The sequence below is a fragment of the Pristiophorus japonicus genome, chromosome 16 (genome assembly GCF_044704955.1).
Source record: "Pristiophorus japonicus isolate sPriJap1 chromosome 16, sPriJap1.hap1, whole genome shotgun sequence".
NCBI lineage: Eukaryota > Metazoa > Chordata > Chondrichthyes > Pristiophoridae > Pristiophorus > Pristiophorus japonicus.
Window position 1 is genome coordinate 100022099 of NC_091992.1, and position 22651 is coordinate 100044749.

The following is a 22651-nucleotide window of genomic DNA, read 5'->3' on the forward strand; positions in this document are numbered from 1 at the left end:
GTGCCACTAAGCTGGGTAATGGAGGAGAGGTATTGGAGCAGGATGGTGCAGTTGCCCATCTCAAAAGAGTACAGTTGAGAAGGATGAGCAGAGATATTGCACCATGGTCACAGAGGATGTAATTTATAACTTTAAGCCATTTCAATGCCGTGGCAGGCACAGAAACCCAATTGGAGAACACGTTTAAGGGACTTGGAGAAAAGTGAGGTTGCAGATGGGTGGTAGTTTGCAAAAACAGATGTGTTGAGGGTAGGCCTTTTGAGGAGGAGGTGATGATGGTGGTTTTGAAATAGAGGGGGACAGTACCTGAGCAAAGGGAACCATGTCCAATGTTAACTAACGTGGGGTCAGGAAGTAAAGATGGGTGGTCAGCATTTTCTCTTAAATTACAATCTACAAATAAACCTATTTGCAATCACTGTTTTCAACTCATCACTTGCAGCTACTTTTTCACGAAATAGAGAATATTTCCCTCGATACTTTTACAAAATAGCCACATGAATAATTGTAGAGTTGGAAGAATGCTAATTTCATTTGTATCATTATATTTGTGCCCGTTAGCTGTCTGTGTCCTGTAAATCCACTATAAATGCCAATTGCTCCCTTTTAGGTGCAATACTCATTTTTGAATGGCTGACCTCAACATATGATGGATCATCAATCCAATACAAGTTCAGAAATTCATTTGTGACATCTGTCCTTTGAACAGAATTTTTTGACACACATTGTAAATTACCTTTCCCAAGTACTATAACCAAAAAAACTCTCCCCTCCAAGTGATATATCTTCATTCAAGCTGATTGGTTAGATAGTCAACAGATTGTAGAATCAAAGGAAGACTCATTTTAGTTGCATCATATAATATGGAGTACCTGTATTAGCATCCATTCTGAAAACTTGCCAAGTACAATTTCAAACTACAGCCAAGTATATGTCATTCTGTTCAGCAAGATGTTTCTTGCAATTGAAAAATAGATCAATGAGTGATTTGGATTTGGAATGCACTGCCTGATAGGATGATGGATACAGATTCAATAGTAGCCTTCAAAAAGAGAATTGGATAACTATTTGAAGGGGAAACAATTGCAGGGATATGGAGAAAGAGCGGGTGAATGGGACTAACTGGATTGCTCTTCGATGGGCCGAATGGCCTCATTCGGTGATGTACTATTCTATGATTCGATAAATATTTAAATTCTAAAGTTCTTTAAAATGTACAATAAAGTATATTGAATATACTTAAACAACTCAAAGTTAATATGTAATGTACCTGTGTAGAATTACAGAAAGGAAGAGAGCATATTTGGTGTGAAATTGATATCATGGGGTTTTGTTAAGTGGCGAAAATGTAATTTTTTTTGTTACAACAGCTTACATTCCTCTCGTGTGTTTGGTGTAAAGTAAGGTTCTTTATGGAGGGTCGAGGCAGTGGCACTGAGTAAGAAGTAGACCAGAAGTTGGGAAAATGGCCAAAGACACAATCACCAAGGTATATTTTGAGGACATTTTTCCAAAGTGCAAGGCCATGGTGACTGAAGACTCTGCAACCAGTAACACGGCAAAGGGAACACGGAACTCCAAATTTGAATATTTATTCACAATTGTTAGAAAAAAGCCTGATGAAATACTTGTTTGCCCGCTTTGTATGCAGTCAAAATATGAACAGAACACACAACTTGGAGCTTTAATTAGCATATTAACATAATACAGTTGGAGAAAATCAACATCTCACATTTTCATTTATTTCAAAAGGACCAGCTAGATCTGATTTTATGAAACAAGGAGGAGGCCTGGACCAAGCTTTTACAATGTTCGAATTATTTGGAATGCCTACTCGTACTGAAAATTCATCTCAGAATGCTCAAAAATCCAATACGCTAACCTTAAGACCTCATTTGCATACACTATAATGAATTCCTTTTCATTTGAGCAATCTGCATATTCTTGGAGCAAGGTTTAAAATGTTATGAATTATTTTCCCTAATTGTATTTAACTGAAAATTCACATTTCAAGTCTGCCCAGATACCCACAATAACCTTCTTGAAACCCGATTTGTTGGGTGGAGCATAGCCCACAAGAATATCTGTTTCAGAGGTCAAGATTCATCACTTTTTCGTATTTTCTCAGTGATTGCATCCATTTCATTATCACGGTTAATTACTTCACATTTAGAAGTAATTATTGTCAGACATGGACACAAATTAGTTTTGCCCTTTTGCACTGGCACTCTGGAAAGACCAATTCCTCCTCCCCAAGCCAGCTTGCATCTAGTTCGATAATCAGCCCAAGTTAAGCTATTTCCTCTTCCAATCCCTATTAAATTGTTGTTGAATTATTTCAATTTTTCTGTACAAAACAGAATTGAACTGAAAACAGTATATGCCCTGCAGTCATAATTTGGGGCAAACAAAATTCATTATCTACTTTCATTGTAGCCATCTATATTCATTTCCTGCAAGCTATGCACTACATATAGAGAATCCATACATTAAAACTAGGAGAGTCATAGGGCCCTGTAACAGTTTCGCTTGCTGTAGCCTCACTGGAGCGACAATATTTTGCTCTGTTCCAGAGCTGAATAATAACCGGAGTCCGCTTTCCTCTTCAATCCTTTTTGATGAAGGTAGCTGTAGAAGTACATCAAAGGAATTATTTTAGAACTAACAAAGTGCAAGCACTCCAAATCAGAGAAGTGCGGGGAGGAAGGAAGACAGATACTATGTGAGGAACATTTCAAAGAAAGAATAAGGGGTACTGTACTGATGACAAGCAAACTAACCTTTTTGCTTTGTACAATGATACCTTTTGTCATTTAATCACTCCTGCCTTCCACCCGATCACAGGCCTTCCCTTTTGTTCTTTCCTCTCCCCCCGACCCCATTTCCTTGCCCCCTGCACTTGCTTAAAATCTGTTACATCTCTAATTTTTTCCCAGTCCTGACACAAGATCATTGACCTGAAACATTAACTCTGTTTCTGCTGAATATTTCCAGCATTTTCTGTTTTTTTATGGGCTGAAGTTCCCCCACCCCCCCTTAAAAAACGGCGCATCTCACGGAGGTCCGTCGACTTCCTGGGAGAAAACATGCGCCGAAAAGATAACCTGCAATTGTGGCCGATCCTCGGGGCGTCTTCAGCCGCAGGAGAGTGAGAGGGGAGCGGAGCTAAGGATGTGCTGGCTAGAGAGAGCCGGCAGGGGGGCGGGGCTAGGGTCCAGCGTTGGTTTCAGTGCCGGAAGCGTTGCGCATGCGTGATAGACCATAGCGCATGCGCAACTGCTCCATCAGATGACAGCATCCACCACCCCCAGCCCCCACCCCCCAGCCTGCCGCGTTGAGCATTCTCCCACCCCTCCCTTAGGATGCGGCGTTCTCCCTCCCCTATCCCAGGCTGAAGGGACTCCCGCACCAGCTGGTGCGTCCCGCGGTGCATCTCTTCCACCCCCCTCCCCCCCTTAAAATGCCACATTGAGCATTCTCCCTCTCCCCCCACACCCGCCTATTTCAGCCTTCTCCTTCCCTCCACTTCTGATGCTGCGTTCAGCACTCAGCACCTCCCCCCCCGCTCCCGTGTTTAGCGTTCTCCCTCCCTCCGTCCCTCCCCACCTGCCGATTTCCACCTTCTCCCTTCCTCCACTTCATTTGCCAGCACCCACCACCCCCAGCCCCTCCCAGTCTGCCGCGTTGAGCATTCCCTTCCCCCCCCTTAGGATGCCGTGTTCTCCTTCCCCTATCCCAGGCGCTTTAAATGTAGTTACTTGCGCTGATTCCTTAACGCTAGGTTAGGTTTTTCTGTGCGGACAGAAGTGGCAGCATACGCTGCCCTAAATTAGTTTGGAGGAACTATGTGCTGGCCAAATGCCTAAAACAGGCGTAAGTGGCTGGGAACGCCCCCTTTTGAAAAAAAACGGAACTAAAAAAAAACCTAACTAACTCACTTACACTGCCACAAATGAAATGACCAGAAATGCAACTAAAAAGATACTCGAGAAAAATCAAGTTGCTCCAAAAAAAAAAGGAGCAACTCCTGGGGAAACTTGGGCCCATATATAACCACCTTTCTTATTCATTTATACTTCACATACATTGGGATTAGACACATTAATACCAGAAGATGAAGGTGACTAATTCTATGCTTTAATCCTAAATCCAGCTTGGAAGACAGATATGCCGAACTGTGCAAAATTCTTAAAGTTCAAATCTAAACAACAATGTGAAGTAAACACTTCGTGACTGTTCCAAGTGACTCCTGAGGCAACATCTTTGATGTTAAGTCAAGGTTTTCAGTAAGGGGCTTTTACTTTACCCGATGATTCCTGAATAGCTAATGTATAGCATGAACGAACATATTTGCACAACTAATGCAGCAATACATTGCTTAGAAATTGAATTCCTAAAGCTGCGCCACCAAAAGAAAGAAATAATGATGTAGATCTCGGGTCCCACCAGCATAGTATGACTGGGCTTCAAACATTTGACTTCAGACAGATGTTACAATAGGGACAAACAAGTCTACATAATCTCCAGAAATAAATGAAGTTCCAAAATAATCCGAGGCATAAACTTACAACAGGAGTTAAGAATTGCTCCATTCAAAGACTCCATCACAGCATCAAGCCCACTTGTTATAAACTAGAGCAGGAAAGTGGTCATCCTGAGAGAATGAAACCTGAGATAACATGACAATACCTGGACAGAAAAATACATAAATCTGTGAAGAATGGAATTACAATCCCAGTCTGGGATGACCAGCCATATGACGTCTACAGTACAAACCTCCTATTACAGTGCTTGTGACCCCCCCACAAGCCAACCGAAGCTCTAGAATGTAAACCAACAAGTACAACCACAAACATTTTATACCTAATTTATTTTAGAGGTGCCAGTGAGAAATACTCGTTCAAGTTGGCCTCAATATCTTTAGAGGCAACCCTGCAAAATACATGCGGCAATTGCGGTAATATAACCATCCTAGAAACCTCGCGCTACTGCTGCCAAAAATAAACCGCTCGATGAATGCACATGCACTGTTGTGTTTTGCTGCTAAATCAATCTCTCGCCACTTCCGATGGAACCAGTTATATAATCTAACTGAGTAAATGAACCTATTCATCAGAGAATCTTGCCTGAATCGACTCTGGTCTGACCAAGTGTACCATCATGATACTTGTGCCCTTAACCCTGAGGAGTTCAGCAATACCTGGAGTTGAAGCACCATCAATGTTACTTATGTTTATGCTTTAGGGTGTAAGCTGGAAGAGGCCTGCTTGGTTGTGAAGAAAGTTAATGTTTCATGCTAGTCTTATGAAGTCGTACAGAATCTTCTTCAGCTGGTGCTTTTGATGAGAATTAGTCTCACAAAGAAATGGAATGACTTCCTTTCCTGATTGCCAGACTATACAGAGCTAATGCTGTTTTTTTGAAACCTAGACTATGGGCCTAACAAAAAAGGCACTGAATTGACTGAACCTATATTTTATTCACTTTCAGCAAGTAGGTACGGAAATGTGAATGAAGCAGCACTATTGCCTTTGAAGGTACTGAGACCAACCGTATGAGCTGCTTTGCAGCGGTACTTCTGGAGGCAGAACCCACTAGAAGCAAATATAAATGCTGCCATTTGCAGAAGAGGTCACGATTATTTTCTAAACATCTGCCAGCGAAGCCAACCAGTCGAGGTTAGCAGTGTGGTTTCCTGATCACAGGCCTATGCAGTCCCATGCCAGCTTGGCTTAGTGGTTGAACAGGTTCCATTGGTTCTATTAGTTTAGTTCCACTCCAGCGGGGAGCTGGTTGAGAGTGAGATGGAGCATTGCAGCGAGGAAGATCGAGAAGAGCATTGGCGCGATGACGCAGCCCTGCTTCACCTCGGTCCAGATGTGGATTCTCGCTCAGGCTAACATCACCAGCATTGAAGCACTGACCACACTCGACCAGCTCCGTTGGGCAGGCCACATCGTCCACATGCCCGACACAAGACTCCCAAAGCAAGCACTCGACTCTGAACCCCTACAGGGCAAGCAAGCCCCAGGTGGGCAGAGGAAACGTTTCAAGGGCACCCTCAAAGCCTCCTTGATAAAGTGCAACATTCCCACTGGCACCTGGGAATCCCTGGCCCAAGACCGCCCTAAGTGGAAGAAGAGCATCTGGAAGGGCATTGAGCAACTCAAGTCTCGTCACCGAGAGCATGCAGAAATCAAGCGCAGGCAGCGGAAGGAGCATGCGACAAACAAGACTCGCCACCCATCCCTTCCTTCCTTCAACCACTGTCTGTCCCACCTGTGACAGAGACTGTAATTCCTGTATTGGACTGTACAGTCACCTGAGAACTCACTTTTAAAGTGGAAGCAAGTCTTCCTCGATTTCGAGGGACTGCCTATGATGATGATGGCTCAGTGGTAACATTCTTGCCTATGGGTCAGAAGGTTTTGGATTCAAACCCACTGAACATCATTGCAGGACTTGAGCACATCATTTAGCCTGACAGTGCTCAGGTGCTATCTTTCCAATGAGAGAGTGAAGAGAGGCCCTATCTGCCTGTTCATGTGAATGCTCCCAATTGCACTTTTGTTGAAAAGTAGAGATTTCTCCCAGTGCCCTGGCCAACCTTCCTTCCTCAGCCAATACCATCACAATAAATTAACCCGCATTTCATCTCATTACTGTTGTAGGACCATGCTGTACACAAATGAGTTGCTGTCTTTGCCTACACAACAGTAACCCCATTTCAAAAATAATTCACTGGCTATGAAGCACCATGGAACATTCAAGGGATGTGAAAGACACTATGGGCTAGAACCTCCACTTTTGAGCTTAATGCCCAAAAATAGGCGTTATTTCCGGCGTAGGCATTAAAAAAAGATTTTCAGATCGCCAGCTTCGCGCTCATTCTCAAAACATCTAGTTTACATTTTTTGAAAATGGGCATTACTGCGAGCGATATCAAATGGGCGGTAGCGTTAAATTTTTCTGACCGTATGCCGTAAAGTATGGCCGTCCTTAGCAACGCCATAACAATGCTCCATTCCCGCGATTCTGGAGGTCAAGGCTCACCATGACGTGCAGAAGAGGAGACAGAGAAAGAGGGACTGAAAGCATTTGTGGCTGTGGTGTGTGCTTGTTTGGCTGTTGTGGGAGGAACGATGGCGATTCACCAGCAGCAAAAAGCCTACTATGCACCAAGAACATAGTTGGCCCCAAGTTTTTGTCCAACAAATAACATATAAAATTGAAGGGATGGAGGCCCTGGAGCTGGTAGCCAGCAACACTGGTGGCAGAGGGCTCCCAGTGGTCCCGGAGCGCTGCACTGCACCCCAAGGTGACGCACCCCCATTGTCAACCACACGAGAGCCAGCAGCAACATCTTGCTTATGGCTCGGAGCACACTCCCACCTCGGGACTGTCCTCTCCCGTATCCGTCCAAGCAGTGCTTTGGCCATCACCCCCCGCCCCCCGCCCCGCCACGAAGCATCGCCTGAGGACCTCCTTGGCCAAGCGGCTTGGAGTCAGGAGGGGGTGGGGAAGGGGAAGGGGTAGAGGTGGATAGGAGAAGCGGAGGGGGGGGGGTTGGTTTGTACAGAAGTACTGATAATTTCAGACTAATGTTCAGTTTAAATGTTTTTTATTTAACAAAAGCTTGCAGCACATTGGCTCAGATAGCTGCACCATTACACGCCAGTGATTCCTTATCAAAGGGTATAACCACACTTAACTTCAATCAACTTAAACTTTAACTGTCACCAAGATGATGCCCACCATTGATGTATGACTTGCACACCCAGCAGTGTGTCAGCCTTGTAACTAACACCAATGTTCTTTCAGGCAAAGGAATTATTGATGAGCTCCTGATGTAAGACTCTTGCAGCTATTATGCCACCATGGGCCCTTTCATGCGGTCTACAGGGGGGCGGGGGCATGACTTCAGCTTCAGCCTGATTGTCTGGCCCGATGTCAGCGTCCGCCGCCTCATCCTCCTCTTCCTCTCGCTGGTGAGGTGGACTGTCAGGCTCATCAGGCAATTCTTGTCCCCTCCTGATAGACAAGTTGTGTAGCATGGAGCAGACCACCACTAATTGAGCTACCTGCTCAGGGCGGTATTGGAGCTCGCCTCCGGAGTGGTCCAAGGAATCTGAAGTGCTGCTTCAGCACTCCAGTGGTTTTCTCAACGATGTTGCGAGTTGCTCTGTGGCTTTCGTTGTATCACCTCTCGGCCTCGGTGTGGGTGTCACGCAGGGGGGTCATCAGCCAGGTGGCGAGGCCATATCCTTTGTCCCCAAGCAACCAGCATTGACCTTGTGGCTCATTGGTAAACAAGTCAGATACAGTACTCTCACGCAGGATGTGCACATCATGGATGTTGCCCGGAAATTGAGCATTCACAGCCAGTATAATTTGCTGGTGGTCAACAACCAGCTGGGCATTGAGGGAGTGGAATCCCTTGCAGTTCCTGAAAGCCTCAGTATCCTGAAAAGGTGCCCGCATCACGATATGCGTACAGTCTATTGCTCCCTGCACCTTGGGGAAGTTTGCAATTCTGGACAATCCTAGAGCCCCCTCACTCTGTGCCTCCCTAGTCATAGGGAAGCTGATCAAGTCCCTCCTGTGCACGTACAGAGCTTCAGTGACCTGTCTAATGCAGCGATGTGTGGCATGCTGAGAAAGTCTGCAAATGTCGCCAGCTGTGGCCTGAAAAGAACCCGATGCATAGAACGATAGTGCCGTGGTGACTTTGACCTCGACGGACAGTGCAGTTCTGATGGTGCTGGCAGGCTGCAGATCTGCCCTTATCAGCTTGCATACCTCAGTGATAACCTCTTTCTGGAAGCGCAATCTCCGAAGGCAGGTGGTGTCGGGCAAGTCAAGGTAAGAATGCTTCTCCTTGTACTTTCGGGAGGTGTAACGCCTGGTCCTCCTCATCTGCCTGTCTGTCACTTCGTTCATTGGGCACATAATGCAGTGCAGCGTTCCCTCGGCGATGTCGAGTCTGCTACATGTATTTGATCACCAAGAGAGGGTGAGAAAGGACAGGCCCCATTGCAGCAGTTCTCTGTTTTTCACCGATTGCACACAAACAAGGAATGTCCTGACAAACACACCTCCAATTCCAGTCGGTCACAGTGTGGTCAAGATGTTTTTAAAAGATGTTCACATCCACTGCAACGACCTGCAGAGTATATCCGAACTCCGCTGAGGTTGAAACGGAGCAGCCTTTTAAAGGGCGCGACATGTGATCTACAACGTGGCGTCCATAAGGCTGTGATTCGTCCCAGTTAGTTGCACTTTTTGTGGGCAGTTTTTTGAGCGAGCGATAGTGGGCGAAGTGTGTTTGAGGTGGTGTAATTGACGACGAGCGACCTCCATGGCTGCTAGTTTGGGTAAATATGCTCTTTACGACAAAAAACAGTCGCCGGGTCTTAATATTGAATCTCGCCGTTAATTCCGTGTGGAAAGTAACGCTGGGTGATAAGTTTCCGAAAAATGCCCGCCGATTTCCATTTTGTGCCAAAATGGGCGATATATGGGCATTATACATAATTTCAGCGGTAAAATGGGTGTTAAGTGGGTGTTAAGCAGGCAAAAAAAGTGGAGGTTCTAGCCCTTGATAAATGCAAGTTCTTTCCTTTCTAGCCATCGGGGAAGCTCCAGCAGCCAGATGCAAAACTGTAAATCTTATCCTGCAAATAACTGCATTTGTACAAAATTACCAATATGCAATGTTTGTTAGTTGGTCCACACTACGAAATTCACCTTGCAATATAAAAGAAGTAGGTTACACAGCATCAGTAGTCCCATTATAATATTATGGCTTCCAGTAATAGCGATTGCAAACTTTTTCACCATATCAAACAAACGTTGCAACATTGTGCCAACAACAGTCAACATGAAGTGTTGCTATAGACTGCTAGTAGAGGAAAGATAGGTGAGTGTGAAAAATACAATGGGCCATTACGGAATATAAAATATGCAGAATTATGTAGGCTTTGCTTATCTCTGCCACTTCACACACAAATGTTCAGAAAAATAAAGAAACTGCTTGCAGATGATGTCAGTAAACATACCTGGTCTGGCGAAGGGGGATGGGCAAGGAGACACACAGGAAGGGATCGAATGTGTTGCTTTGTTTAAGGCAGTGAGGGCAAGTTAAAGATGACCTAATGGAGAGAAACAAAAGCAGTTAATAAAAAGCAAATATCCAAGTTGTAAATAACCTGAAATGTTACTGCTCCTGACAACCATGCCTACAGAGGAATAATTGTACCAATCCAAATAATGCATACTTGTCAACTATATGAATTAACAAATACAGCACTGATAGTGCGTTTACCTTAGTAGTCTGTTGCAAAACTGTAAATAAGGTGGTCATACTGCTTCTAATAACACTTTGAACAAAATCTAGGTTAATGTTAGAGATGGAGACAACCATGTTTCTCTGGAGTCACTTACAAATTCACAATTACCTAGCCATTGGCCTCCTCTCACTATGATATTTTTGCAGGTATCTTATTTAATCAATTGCTCCTTCACCTCTACCCTTATCCCCCCAGTGTGGTCCTCATCTCCTCCCAAGTCCAAGGGACGCAGATTTTGTAGTAGAAGATGTTTTGGTCTAATATGTGTCGAAGGTGTCTAGAAGATCAGAAGGTGCACCTCCAACAGGCCTCCTAATATCCCTTTTATTGGCACTGCCTCTTTGAAGTGCCTTGGGCTACATTAAAGGCTCTGTATAAATGCAAGTTATTGTTGGGAGAGTTCCTGAAGTGCTTCCATCTGCTACGTACAACCCCGTGAAGCAGTTTGCTGATCGCTTGTCTTTACAGTCTTGCCCTATTCATTAGGCAAGTTATAGAGGTGCAAACAGGCCTGTATCTTCACCCTAATTTCTTAACAATGCTCACATTTTGAATGCACCTATGCTTAGCTTATGAATCCATTTCTGGGTTATTATTTTGTTTGCGACAAACCAAAGCTTCTGAGGACCTAAAGGAGCCCCTGATTGACAGGAATTTTGGTCACACGTCATGCTTTCAGCAACTGGCTGAGCTTTGAACCTTTGAGAGTATTTCATGAGTTGGAAGGTCTGGATCTGGTGCTGTAGAAACCAGTCCACCTTACAAACAAGTCTGTTTTCTTACAGCCGCAAGGGGTGCAGCGACATTATAACTGTATATTAAGGCTTGTCACAACTAATGATACATGCCTCTTGATAGGTAATTTTGAATCAAGTAGTTCAGGAAAATCTAGTTGAGTCATGATTCACACAAAGTGATTCATATAATCTTGGTGTTCTGAAAAGACACTGCATAAAGCAGGAAGTAATTACAGTATCAGTACGAAAACATTTCTCCAAAATAGAATGTGAAATCTACTGTAATGATAAGCAATAATAAAACACAGTCTAACAGAGCTTCAATGATTGATGTACACTTCACATTGACTCAATGTTGAAAATAAAAGCAGCAAGCAGATTTGTTATGTATGTAAACCTGTAAATACCATGTCTAACCACCAGAGCGCTTATCCCCTGGAGTCCCAAGGGATCCCACAATCCCTTGGGAGCACCTGTATATAAAGAGCCTCACAGGCTGGAGAGGCACTCAGATCTGTAATAAAGGACTACGGTCACACTTACTTTGAGCTTGCAGTATCTAGTCTGACTCTTTTTCCAAGACATAACAAGATTCACTGCAACTGGGTTCTTTAGTCAGAGAAAGATAGATTTGGATTTATAAAGCGCCTTTCACGACCAGCGGACATCTCAAAGCGCTTTACAGCCAATGAAGTACTTTTTGAAGTGTAGACAGTGTTGTAATGTAATTTGTGCACAGCAAGTTCCCACAAATGGCAATGTGGTAATGGCCAGACAATCTGTTTTTTTGTTATGTTGATTGAGGGATAAATATTGGCCAGGACACCGGGATTAACTCCTTTGTTCTTCTTCAAAATAGTGCCATGGGATCTTTTACGTCCACTTGAGAGCAGACGGGGCCTTGGTTTAAAGTCTGAAAGACAGCACCTCCGACAGTGCCCTCAGCACTGCACTGAGGTGTCAGCCTAGATTTTTTTTGTGCTCAAGTCCCTGGAGTGGGACTTGAACCCACAACCTTCTGACACAGAGGCGAGTGTGCTATCCACTGAGCCACAGCTGACCTAGATCCTTAACAGGTCCCAAAATTGAAAACAATTACGCATATGTACAACTCCCTTGTGCGCACATATAATGTGAGAATCTGATGCTGATCAAGAGAAAAGAAAATAATGGGGGGGGGGGGGAAAAGAGGGTAAATATGAATGGAACATAAACAGTTGGTGCTGGTTCTGCATCACGACATAAGCATTTTGAGGTACTGACAGGGCCGGAGTAACCCATAGGTTAATAAGGCTTAGCCCCTCATTTTTTAGGCCCTCAACCTTAAGCCCTAATTTTTATATCATTAACCCTGAATCTTTGTCACAAGGTTGGGTAAGCAATATCATATATAACTGCATAATTTGATCTTCAGAGGTGCAAAATATTGCGTCCTTATGGCTCAAAGTGTGTATAAAATTCTGTGACAATCTTGAAACAAGTATAAATATCAAAAATAAATTTTACCCGGAGAGTTATGTATGCTGCTCATAGAATAAATGCATAAATATCAGGTTTGATCATTGTGAATGCTTACGACAGGGTGAAGAATTTTAATTTATCTTTTGAAAGTGGGAATATAGATGTCAAAGTCAAATGTCAAAAGTATTTAGTAGAGTATGTACGTCCTCATAGATACCCCTAGATATCCTACTATAAATTACTGAGGAGTCTTGGAATTGCGGGACAATTTTGATGAGTACGAGGCTCAGGGGGTTGCAAGGACAACGAACCAGGAGTATAAATCAGCCAAACGCCACAAAAGACAAAAGACATGATGACGCAACTTCACACACATTCAGTGACAAGGAGGCCTTCAGAGTTAATATATTCCTCACAATTATTGACAAACTGAAGAGTGCATTAGGATATCGAATCAAGGCCTATGCCAATATTGACAAGACCTTTAGTGTCCTGGCAAATTGTTCACATAATGGGCCCAAGTTTCCACACGCGCTTAGAACGGCGCAGTCCCGACCTGGACGCCCGTTTTTCACGCCACAAAGTGCGCCTAAAAAAATCCTCGGTATTCTCCACCTATTTGCAGGTCCTCTGGCTCTTGGCGCAGCTAGCACGAGCTGTGGGGGGGCGGAGCCAGGTCCCTGCGCTGAAAAGAGTGCCGGGACCTCTGCACATGCGCGCTACAGTGGGCACGCAAGTGCAGTAGCTCCAGGCGCCGAACTGTGTGGGAGGGGCCCGAAGCACGCAGCCCCTAGCCCTGGCTGAATGGCCTCACTGGGGCTGCGTGAATAAGGCTCCTCCCACGGCCAGCTCCTGCCCCCCCCCCGACCAGACCCGACACTCGCTCCCCGCCCTGCCTCCGGACCAGACCAGACACCTGCTTCCCCCCCCCACCACTGCCTCCGGACCAGACCAGACACCTGCTCCCCGCCCCCCCACTGCCTCCGGACCAGACCCGACACCCGCGCCCCCCCCCTCCCGACTGACCTGACCCAACTCCCGCTCCCGGACTGGATCCGACCCTCTCTCTCCCCGACCCAACGCCACCTACCTGTAAATCTGGTGCTGGGGACGGGCCGGCAGCCTTCAGTCCCGAAAGGCCTGCCTGAAGCACTTTCACACAGGTAGGAAGATGGTTTATTTAATCTTTTCTTTGCTTATAAATGTTTATTCAGGTTGGATTTATTTGTATAATATTTGTATAAGTATAAATAAGGATTTATTATAGAATTTAATGACTTCCCTTCCCCCCCCCCCCCAACCTCGCTCGGGACGCCTAATTTGTAACCTGCGCCTGATTTTTTAATGTGTAGAACAGGTTTTTTCAGTTCTACAAAAATCTTCACTTGCTCCATTCTACTTTAGTTTGGAGTACGTTTTCACTGTGGAAACTTTCAAATCAGGCGTCAGTGGCCGGACACGCCCCCTTTTGAAGAAAAAATTCTGTTCCAAAGTAGAACTGTTCTACCTGACGAGAACTGCAGGAAAAAAAATGTGGAGAATTGCGATTTCTAAGATAGTCCGTTCTCCACCAGTTGCTCCTAAAAATCAGGCGCAAATCATGTGGAAACTTGGGCCCAATATGTCAAGCTCCCAAGTCAGTGAAGGTATCAAACGCTTATGTCAGAAATATCCAGATGATCTCCCAGTAGATGTTAAAGAATTTCTCGAATTTGTTTATTTTTCAACCTTCTCAAATATAGAAAGAGGATGAGAGTAGGTCTATTTGGATGTACCGTGTAATCATTGAATCCAATGTGATGGAATGTTTCCCAAATGTAAAACTGCAGTATGGCTGTATTTGTCATTAATGGTCACTAATTGTAGTGGAGAATGTTCCTTCTCTCTTCTCAAAAGGATAAAAAGTATCATACGAACCACCATGAATCAGGAGCATCTCGCTGCTTTTTCTCTTTTGAGCACAGTCAGGTCTTTAAATTTTGATGATATTATTCACGACTTTGCCACAGCTAAAGCCAGGAAGAAACCAATCTCTGCTTGAACTGTATGCTGTGTTTTTTTTTTATGTAAATAGCTTTGATTTTTGTAATTTGTTTGCCACAGTTGAGGCCAGAAACTTACCAGTCTTTGTTTGAAAATATGTATTCAGAGAATGTTTTGTTTGATATCACAGTTTATAAAGCCAGGAAGAAACCATTCTCTGTTTGAATTGCATGCTGGTTTTTAATGTACATAGCTTTGATTTTTGTTAGTTGTTACATTTGGATAAATGTACAATTATATTTGTTTGACGGTTTTGTGAATTGTATGCAATATATAGTACAGATACAACCTCCGAAATCCGGACAGCTCAGGACCGAGGCCATTCCTGTTTTCGGGTTTTGGAACAGAAATCCGACGTCTGGAATCCGGAAACCCCTGGGCCGAGTTTCAGGTTTTTCCGGATTTCGGAGACGAAATCCAACATCCCAAAATCTAGCACGCAGCGCACCATAGTTAGGAAGAAAAAAAACACTTGGGAAAAACCTACATTGCGGCCCTTGGAACAGCGGTGGGTATGAAGACTTGCAAAGAAGGCAAGTTAAAGTTTTTATTTTTTAATTCTTTTGCAGTGATTCTATAGATAAGTGTCTTGTAAATGTTTTGTGATTTTTTATTTTTCGTAATTTTTTTGTGTGTGTGCATTTGTGCGTGTGAAAGTGGGGGAAGGCTATTCACAGAATACCGGTGTCCAGTTTTTGAAACATTCCGGTTTTTGGAACTCAGGATTTCAGAGGTTGTACCTGTACATACATAGGCCCTTTCCTCCGATTAGCCTTAATTCGGCCCTGGGTACTGAGTCAGGTCAGTGCACTTACAAGCTAAAGCACCAGCACTAAATCAGGAGACATTGGGGCCAGGTTTCCACAGGAGTTGGTCCTATTTTTTTTGGAGCAACTAGTTTTTTTTTGGAGTATCTTAAAAATTGCAAATTTCCACATTTAATTTGCTCCAGTTTCAGTGAATTAGTTCAGTTTTTTTTTCAAAAGGGGATGTTACCAGCCACTTACACCTGTTTTGGCCATTTAAGCAAGTTTAGACAACCAATAGTTACTCCAAACTAACTTAGGCCAGCGTATGTGTCCACTTTTGTACGCTCAGAAAAACTGTGCGGACATTTTAGAAATCAGACACAGGTAGCCAGTTTGGAGGGGGGGGGGGGGGGTGGAGAAGGGAGGGAAGTTAGAGGATTTTCCAAAGCACTAAACACCTTCACAACATTAAAGAAGCATAAGTACATTTAAAGCACTGAGCACTAAATAAAGCAGTAAATTTAAAGCACCAATCAAAGCACAAAAATAAGCATTCAAAAACAAATAAAAAATACAAAGAAAGCACCAAGACTTAAAGCACTAAACAAAGCACAAAAAGTAATAAGCAATTAATTAAAAAATAAAAAATAGAAGGAACTCTGCACCTAAAGCACCAAGACCAAAGTAATAAGCAATCAATCAATCAATAACAAACAGAGGAGGGAGAGAAGGGGGGTGGGGAGCAACGTTAAACATATGAGCCTGCCCAGGTCCCATCCTACTCACATCTTACCCCCAATCTCTCTGCTTTCCTCCTACCCCCACTCCCCCAAACATCTCTGAGACAGTCGCAAGGAACACAGTCATCTTCCTTCTTGATGGTCACTTTTGCCAGCTCCTTCTCACTTTCTTGTTTGGCTTTCTGTTCCCGGGATCTCCTGTCTCCGATGACGGACATTGCCGTCTGTTCCCTCGCAGGTCGCGGCGGGGAGCCGATTTGGCCAGGGCTAGGGGTGGCATGCTTCGGGCCCCTCCCACACAGCCTGTCGCACACACACACACTGAATCTGGGGCAAGGAGCCACTGCACATGTGCGCACACTCTAGCGTGCACATGCAGCGGTCCCAGCACTGCTTTCAGCGCTGGGACCTGGCTCCGCCCCCCACGCGTTCTGCTGCGCTACGCCAGGGCCCTACATCGGTGCTGATGGCTGGAGAATACGAAGGTAAATAATAGGCGCTCTTTCTGTTCTAAAAAGTCGCGCACCTCACGGAGGTGCGCCATTCTAACCGTGGGTGCAAATTTGGGCCCATTGTTACCAACATCTTGTGGCAAGTTTACAGTTAGAAAACATAGAAAACATAGAAAATAGGTGCAGGAGTAGACCATTCGGCCCTTTGAGCCTGCATCGCCATTCAATGAGTTCATGGCTGAACATGCAACTTCAGTACTCCATTCCTGCTTTCTCGCCATACCCCTTGATCCCCCTAGTAGTAAGGACTACATCTAACTCCTTTTTGAATATATTTAGTGAATTGGCCTCAACAACTTTCTGTGGTAGAGAATTCCACAGGTTCACCACTCTCTGGGTGAAGAAGTTTCTCCTCATCTCGGTCCTAAATAGCTTACCCCTTAGGATGTGACCCCTGGTTCTGGACTTCCCCAACATTGGGAACATTCTTCCTACATCTAACCTGTCTAAACCCGTCAGAATTTTAAACGTTTAAACAGTTGTCTGTGCCATCATCTGCATAGGACCCCAAGTCAACTGTAAGTGTTGGCACTGCAATTGAGTAAAAGTTCTACACACAATGCTCAAGCACATCATTGGCCAACTAAGAACTGAAGGAATACACGTTAGTTTGCTTCCTAGCAACTAGGGAGAGTTTTTAAAGTTAATTACAAAATTGAATAGCATGGCTTATTTGTGAAGCAATCTGGTTTGTAATTCGAAAATATAAACATGACATTAGTTTGGGTTTGAAATTTTTATAATGTGTTTTTGTGTCATTCAAATTACTCAAATTGCAAGGCTAGAAACTGGTTCCATTATGGCAGATTACAAAGATGTGCATAGGGAAAAGGAATTCATTAGAAAGCAGATAATGACAGAAAACTGTATTGTGGAAAGCAATTTTCACTGCAGTAAGCTTTAATTTCTGTTTTTGTAATCAGCACTATATACACAACTAATCATAAACATTCAATTTAAAATATATTTTAAGGTTACTCAGTGCAAATTCAATTGGCCTTTCAAAACAGCAATGCTGTTTAGTAGAAAAATATGCATTAATTCACACTCAAAATGGAATAATGAAGGTAAATCTGAAACATAAATTGTTAACGTGAAATTATAAAGTCTGTCAGGTAACATATCCTCATAAAATTAGAGAGTTCATAAAGTTGCATGCCCTGACTACATTGCTGCAAATGTTCCAGTCATCATAACTGATCAGGTCATCTCAATCTTTGTCACATATTTTCTAGTCTGCTTTTATCTACTGGAATGGTTGCATTAGAAAAATTGAATTGCTGGAAATTGAATTTTCAAGCAAGTGTGAGGTGCAGATTCAGGGCACTGGACCAATAGTTTGCATAGATTCAGTCAGTATGGCTCTGATGAAGATAACTATGGATATAACTTGGGCTGTTGGTTCAGGGTTGGCCTTCTACACCAATAAATCATGAATGTGCTCATTTGTACTGCAAAAATGGCCAACATGTTTCTCCCTTTGTTTCTGATTGGTCTCCTTGGAGGATAAGCCCCACCCTGAAATTTCACAGGAATATGTAACTGGAACCACCTATTCCAAGGTCTCATTGACTTTGCAAATTGTAGCTTGATCCACTTTGACTTCCTGAAGCATCAGAGGACAGAGCTCCCCAGAAGACAGCAAGGGTCAGCCAAAGTCCCGTACCCCAGTCCAAGTACATGCCTCCCCCAGCCTAAGTGCCTTACCCCAGCGCAAGTGCATCCTTCCCAACCCCCCACCACCACAGATGGGGCAGGCATTGTGTACGAAATGTTAACAGATTTATTGGGTATGAAGTGAAGAGAGAGTGTCATGGATATCATCCACTCCAAAGGAGGTTGGAAAAACATGATCAGTCTTTCCCCCAGCCGTGTCTTTCTCCCCCCCCCACCCCCCATGTTTCTCTCTCTTCCCCGCTCCCCAGCTTCTCCCTCTCTCCCCCAGCCCCTCTCCCTCTCCCCCAGCCTCTCTCCCTCTCTCTCTTTCCCCCCCCCCCACCCCCCCAGCTTCTCCCTCTCTCCCCCTCCCCCTCTCCCTCAGCCTTTCTCTCTCTCTTTCTCCCCCCCCACCCTCTCCCTGCCCCTCTCTCTCGCTATCGGGCCCACGCCGGTCGCTCTCCACCCCCTCCGCCCTGCCACTCTCGGGGCCCCTCCCACTGCCACCATCGGATCCAGGCCCGCCGCTCTCGACCCCACCCCCCCTCCGCCCTGGCCCCCGCTGGCCGGGTGGGGGAGAGAGTCAGAGCATCTGGTCCTGCTTCTCGGCACCACTTTCATGGAATGGTTCGGCTGTGGGTGGGCGGTGGGGGGGGGAGGGGGCGGAGCTTGACAGGGGTGGAGCTTGTCGCCTGTCAGTCAAAAAAGTGCAGTACGGGCAGGGGGGGTAGGGCTAGACAGACACCTGTCTGTTAAGGAAAGTGCAGTACAAATAGTTACATCCATAAATCATTATGAGGCAGTCAAATAAGGTAAAACCACTGCTGGTTTTCACAGCAATAAAAGGATGGCAATTAGGGGACACTGAACAAGTGGCGCTTGAGCTGCCCCTCCCTGATTGATTGTCTTGAGCCGCTTTTATGTAATGAGTGCTATTGACGGGCAATGCAGACTTCTCCTGCAGTCAACAGAACCCTAAATCCACCTTTATATTGGTCTTTTCAGTATTCCAGGACCCTAGTTTCTGAGAGGCAGCTCCTGGTATTTCAATCCAGTTTCAGTAAACTACTAACCCCAAAATGCAGCAACTGGAACTGGATTTAATAGCATAAATGTTGGAGCCTGCTCAAAGACACCAGGTTTCTGGAATCCAATTAAAAAAGTACAACCATGTAAAAGGCCCTTAAAAGATAAAACATGTGTGGCTGGTAAATTATGTTGAGTTATTTCAGTGCATCAACATGTTTGTGGCATGATATAAAACTGTATCATGATGCAAGCATGCATGATACACTGAGCAGACTCAATGGGGGTAATTTTGACTTTGGGCAATAGTGCAAAATGGATGGTATAGGATTAGCCACTGTTATACAGCTCTCCCATATATAACGGGCAGACAATCCTGCCTTTGCCCATTTTACACTATCACCCAAAGTCAAAATAACTACCATTGTCTGTTCCCCAGCCCACAACTCCAATTTTATTAGTGAAGAATCATTTATATTGTTCTTGGATTCCGCTCTTTTGTAGGCAGTCTGTTCACAACCTCAATGTCCTGTTCAACACAGAGCTGAGCTGCTGAACCTACATCTCCATCACAAAGACTGCCTACTTCCATCTCCACAACTGTGCTCGCCTCTGGCCCAGTTCAACAAATCTGTCACGGAAACCTTCCTAATTGCCTTTGCTCACCTCCACATTTGAATACCCCAAATAGCTCCTTGCCAGTCTCTCATCCTCCACCCTCAGTAAATACAAGCTCATTCAAAACTCTTATGCACCAAGTCCTTCTCACTCATCACCTACATCCATGTTGATTTACATTGCCTCAAATTCTGGCCTCTTGTGCATCTCTTCCTTTATTTGATGCCTTCCGCTACACCCATTCTCTGGAATTCCCTCTCCATGGGCCCCTATTGTCGGTGAAATCCTCCCTCTCCAACTTTCGCCAATGTTTGGATGCCAGTGCCGATTGTGTGCGGCAGTTTTTTTTAACCATAGCATTTTTTGGCACCGACCCAAGTCAAAACAGAATCAGGTGCTGTTTTTGTGCTCTTAAATCAATTTTAACCATCCACAATTATTTTCAGCATGGCACACACTGGCCAAAAACACCGCAAAAAACCCCATCTGTGAAGTTAAGGAATCAGCGCGGTGTAGAAGGGGACAAGAGCGAGGCAATAAGAATACAAACTAAAATACTTTTTTTTTCCCCCCACAGGGAACACATTTTGGAGCATGGGAAGATGATTTCCGGGCCAAAAGGACCGCTCCCCTCACTGCAATCCTGGGCCGAAAGGACTGCCTCCCCCCACCCCCCCGCTGCAATCCTAGGCCTAAAGGACTGCTCCCCACTGCCGCTCAGTCCCATTCCCCCTATGAATTGAAGTTCGGGAGCGGGAGGGCCACTTGGCCCGGTATTGCAGTGGGTCCAGCCTGGGTGGGTGGGTGGGTGGGTGGGGACTGGAGGCCACGGGTCCAGCCGGGGGAGAGGTCCTTTGAGGCCCTTTCAACAGTGGTGGGGTAGCAGTCCTTTCGGGGTGGGGGGGGGGCAGACTTCAGTTTACTTCAACATCTCTGGTTGCCCTGGCAACTTCTGCTTTTTGCGCATTCCCAGAGAGTTTTTAGCACAGACTTGAAGCTCCGCCCCCCCCAGACTAACTTCAAAGTGCGCTGCTCCAAATTCAAATATTTATTTGCCGAAAGTCCTGATTTTTTTTCTGCCGCGAACGTACACAAAAAAAAAAATCGGGTGCCAAAAATCCAGCAAGTGGAAAATAGAGGCCAATATCCCTCTCCTACTTAAAAGTCATCTCTTTGACCAAGCATTTTGTCATCCCTCTTAACCTCTCCTTGAACTTTGCATCCCTTGATCCTCACACCTCTATGAAGTACCTTGGGATGCCTTTCTATGCTCGAGGTGCTGTATAAATACAAGTTGTTGTGCTCCTTTTTCCAAATCGTCCACAAACAGAATAGAGCCAAAGAACAAAGTAAATATGAGAGTGGCATGAAGCTCATTCTGGTGTCATTCTTCTGCAATCCGCATACAGGTGCAGCGTCGAAAATCCAGAGTTCCGGCATCCGGACCGATCAGTGGCGGCGGCATCCGGAATCGATAAAACATTCCGTAATCAGGGCCCTGCCGACCTCGGGTCCTGACGCTGCCCGACCTCGGGTCCTGCCTCACCGCCCGCTGCTGCTGCCCTTACCTCGGTGGGGCCCGCCTGGACCATCTACTCCTCGCCACCCCCACCCAAACATCATCTCCTCCTCGCCACCCCCCCACCCGAACACCATCTCCTCCTCGCCACCCCCGCCCGAACACCATCTCCTCCTCGCCACCCCCGCCCGAACACCATCTCCTCCTCGCCACCCTCACCCGAACACCATCTCCTCCTCCTCGCCACCCCCGCCCGAACACCATCTCCTCCTCGCCACCCTCACCCGAACACCATCTCCTCCTCGCCACCCTCACCCGAAGACCACCTCCTCCTCGCCACCCCCCCACCCGAACACCATCTCCTCCTCGCCACCCTCACCCGAACACCACCTCCTCCTCCTCGCCACCCCCGCCCGAACACCATCTCCTCCTCGCCACCCTCACCCGAACACCATCTCCTCCTCGCCACCCCCGCCCGAACACCATCTCCTCCTCGCCACCCTCACCCGAACACCATCTACTCCTCGCCACCCCCGCCCGAACACCATCTCCTCCTCGCCACCCCGCCCGAACACCATCTCCTCCTCGCCACCCCGCCCGAACACCACCTCCTCCTCGCCACCCCCGCCCGAACACCACCTCCTCCTCCTCGCCACCCCCGCCCGAACACCACCTCCTCGCGCCCCCCCCGAACACCACCTCCTCCTCGCCACCCCCACCCGAACACCACCTCCTCGCGCCCCCTCCCCCCGCCCAAACACCACCTCCTCCTCGCCACCCCCGCCCGAACACCACCTCCTCCTCGCCACCCCCGCCCGAACACCACCTCCTCGCGCCCCCCCCCGCCCGAACACCACCTCCTCGCGCCCCCGCCCGAACACCACCTCCTCGCGCCCCCCCCCCCCCGAACACCACCTCCTCGCGCCCCCCCCCGCCCGAACAGCACCTCCTCGCGCCCCCCCCATCCCGCCCCTTTCTGGGCTCGGATGTTTCTGGATTTGTTACATCAGAAAGATAAATCGAAAGTCCGGAATAGCCCAGAATCCAGAAGGGCCTCGGTCCCAAATTCTTGACGTTGCACCTGTATAATGTACAACCCCAACACAAAACAGCAAACAGGCAGAGAGTTATGGTGTAATCATAATAATGAGTTTATTGGGTACGGTAGCATTATGGTTATGCTAATGGACTAGTAATCCATAGGCCTGAACTAACTATCTGGAGACACGAGTTCAAATCCC

At 46.0% G+C, this 22651-nt stretch overlaps 1 protein-coding gene across 2 annotated transcripts in view; it reads right to left on the reverse strand.

The window, feature by feature from the left end:
* The window catches only part of usp43a (ubiquitin specific peptidase 43a), a 429860-nt gene that overhangs the window by 219897 nt on the left and 187312 nt on the right, over positions 1–22651 (reverse strand). For both annotated transcript variants that reach the window (XM_070857604.1, XM_070857603.1), the window contains exon 4: positions 10059–10151. In XM_070857604.1, the coding sequence (XP_070713705.1) occupies positions 10059–10151 (93 nt within the window). The remainder of the gene's footprint in view (positions 1–10058; positions 10152–22651) is intronic.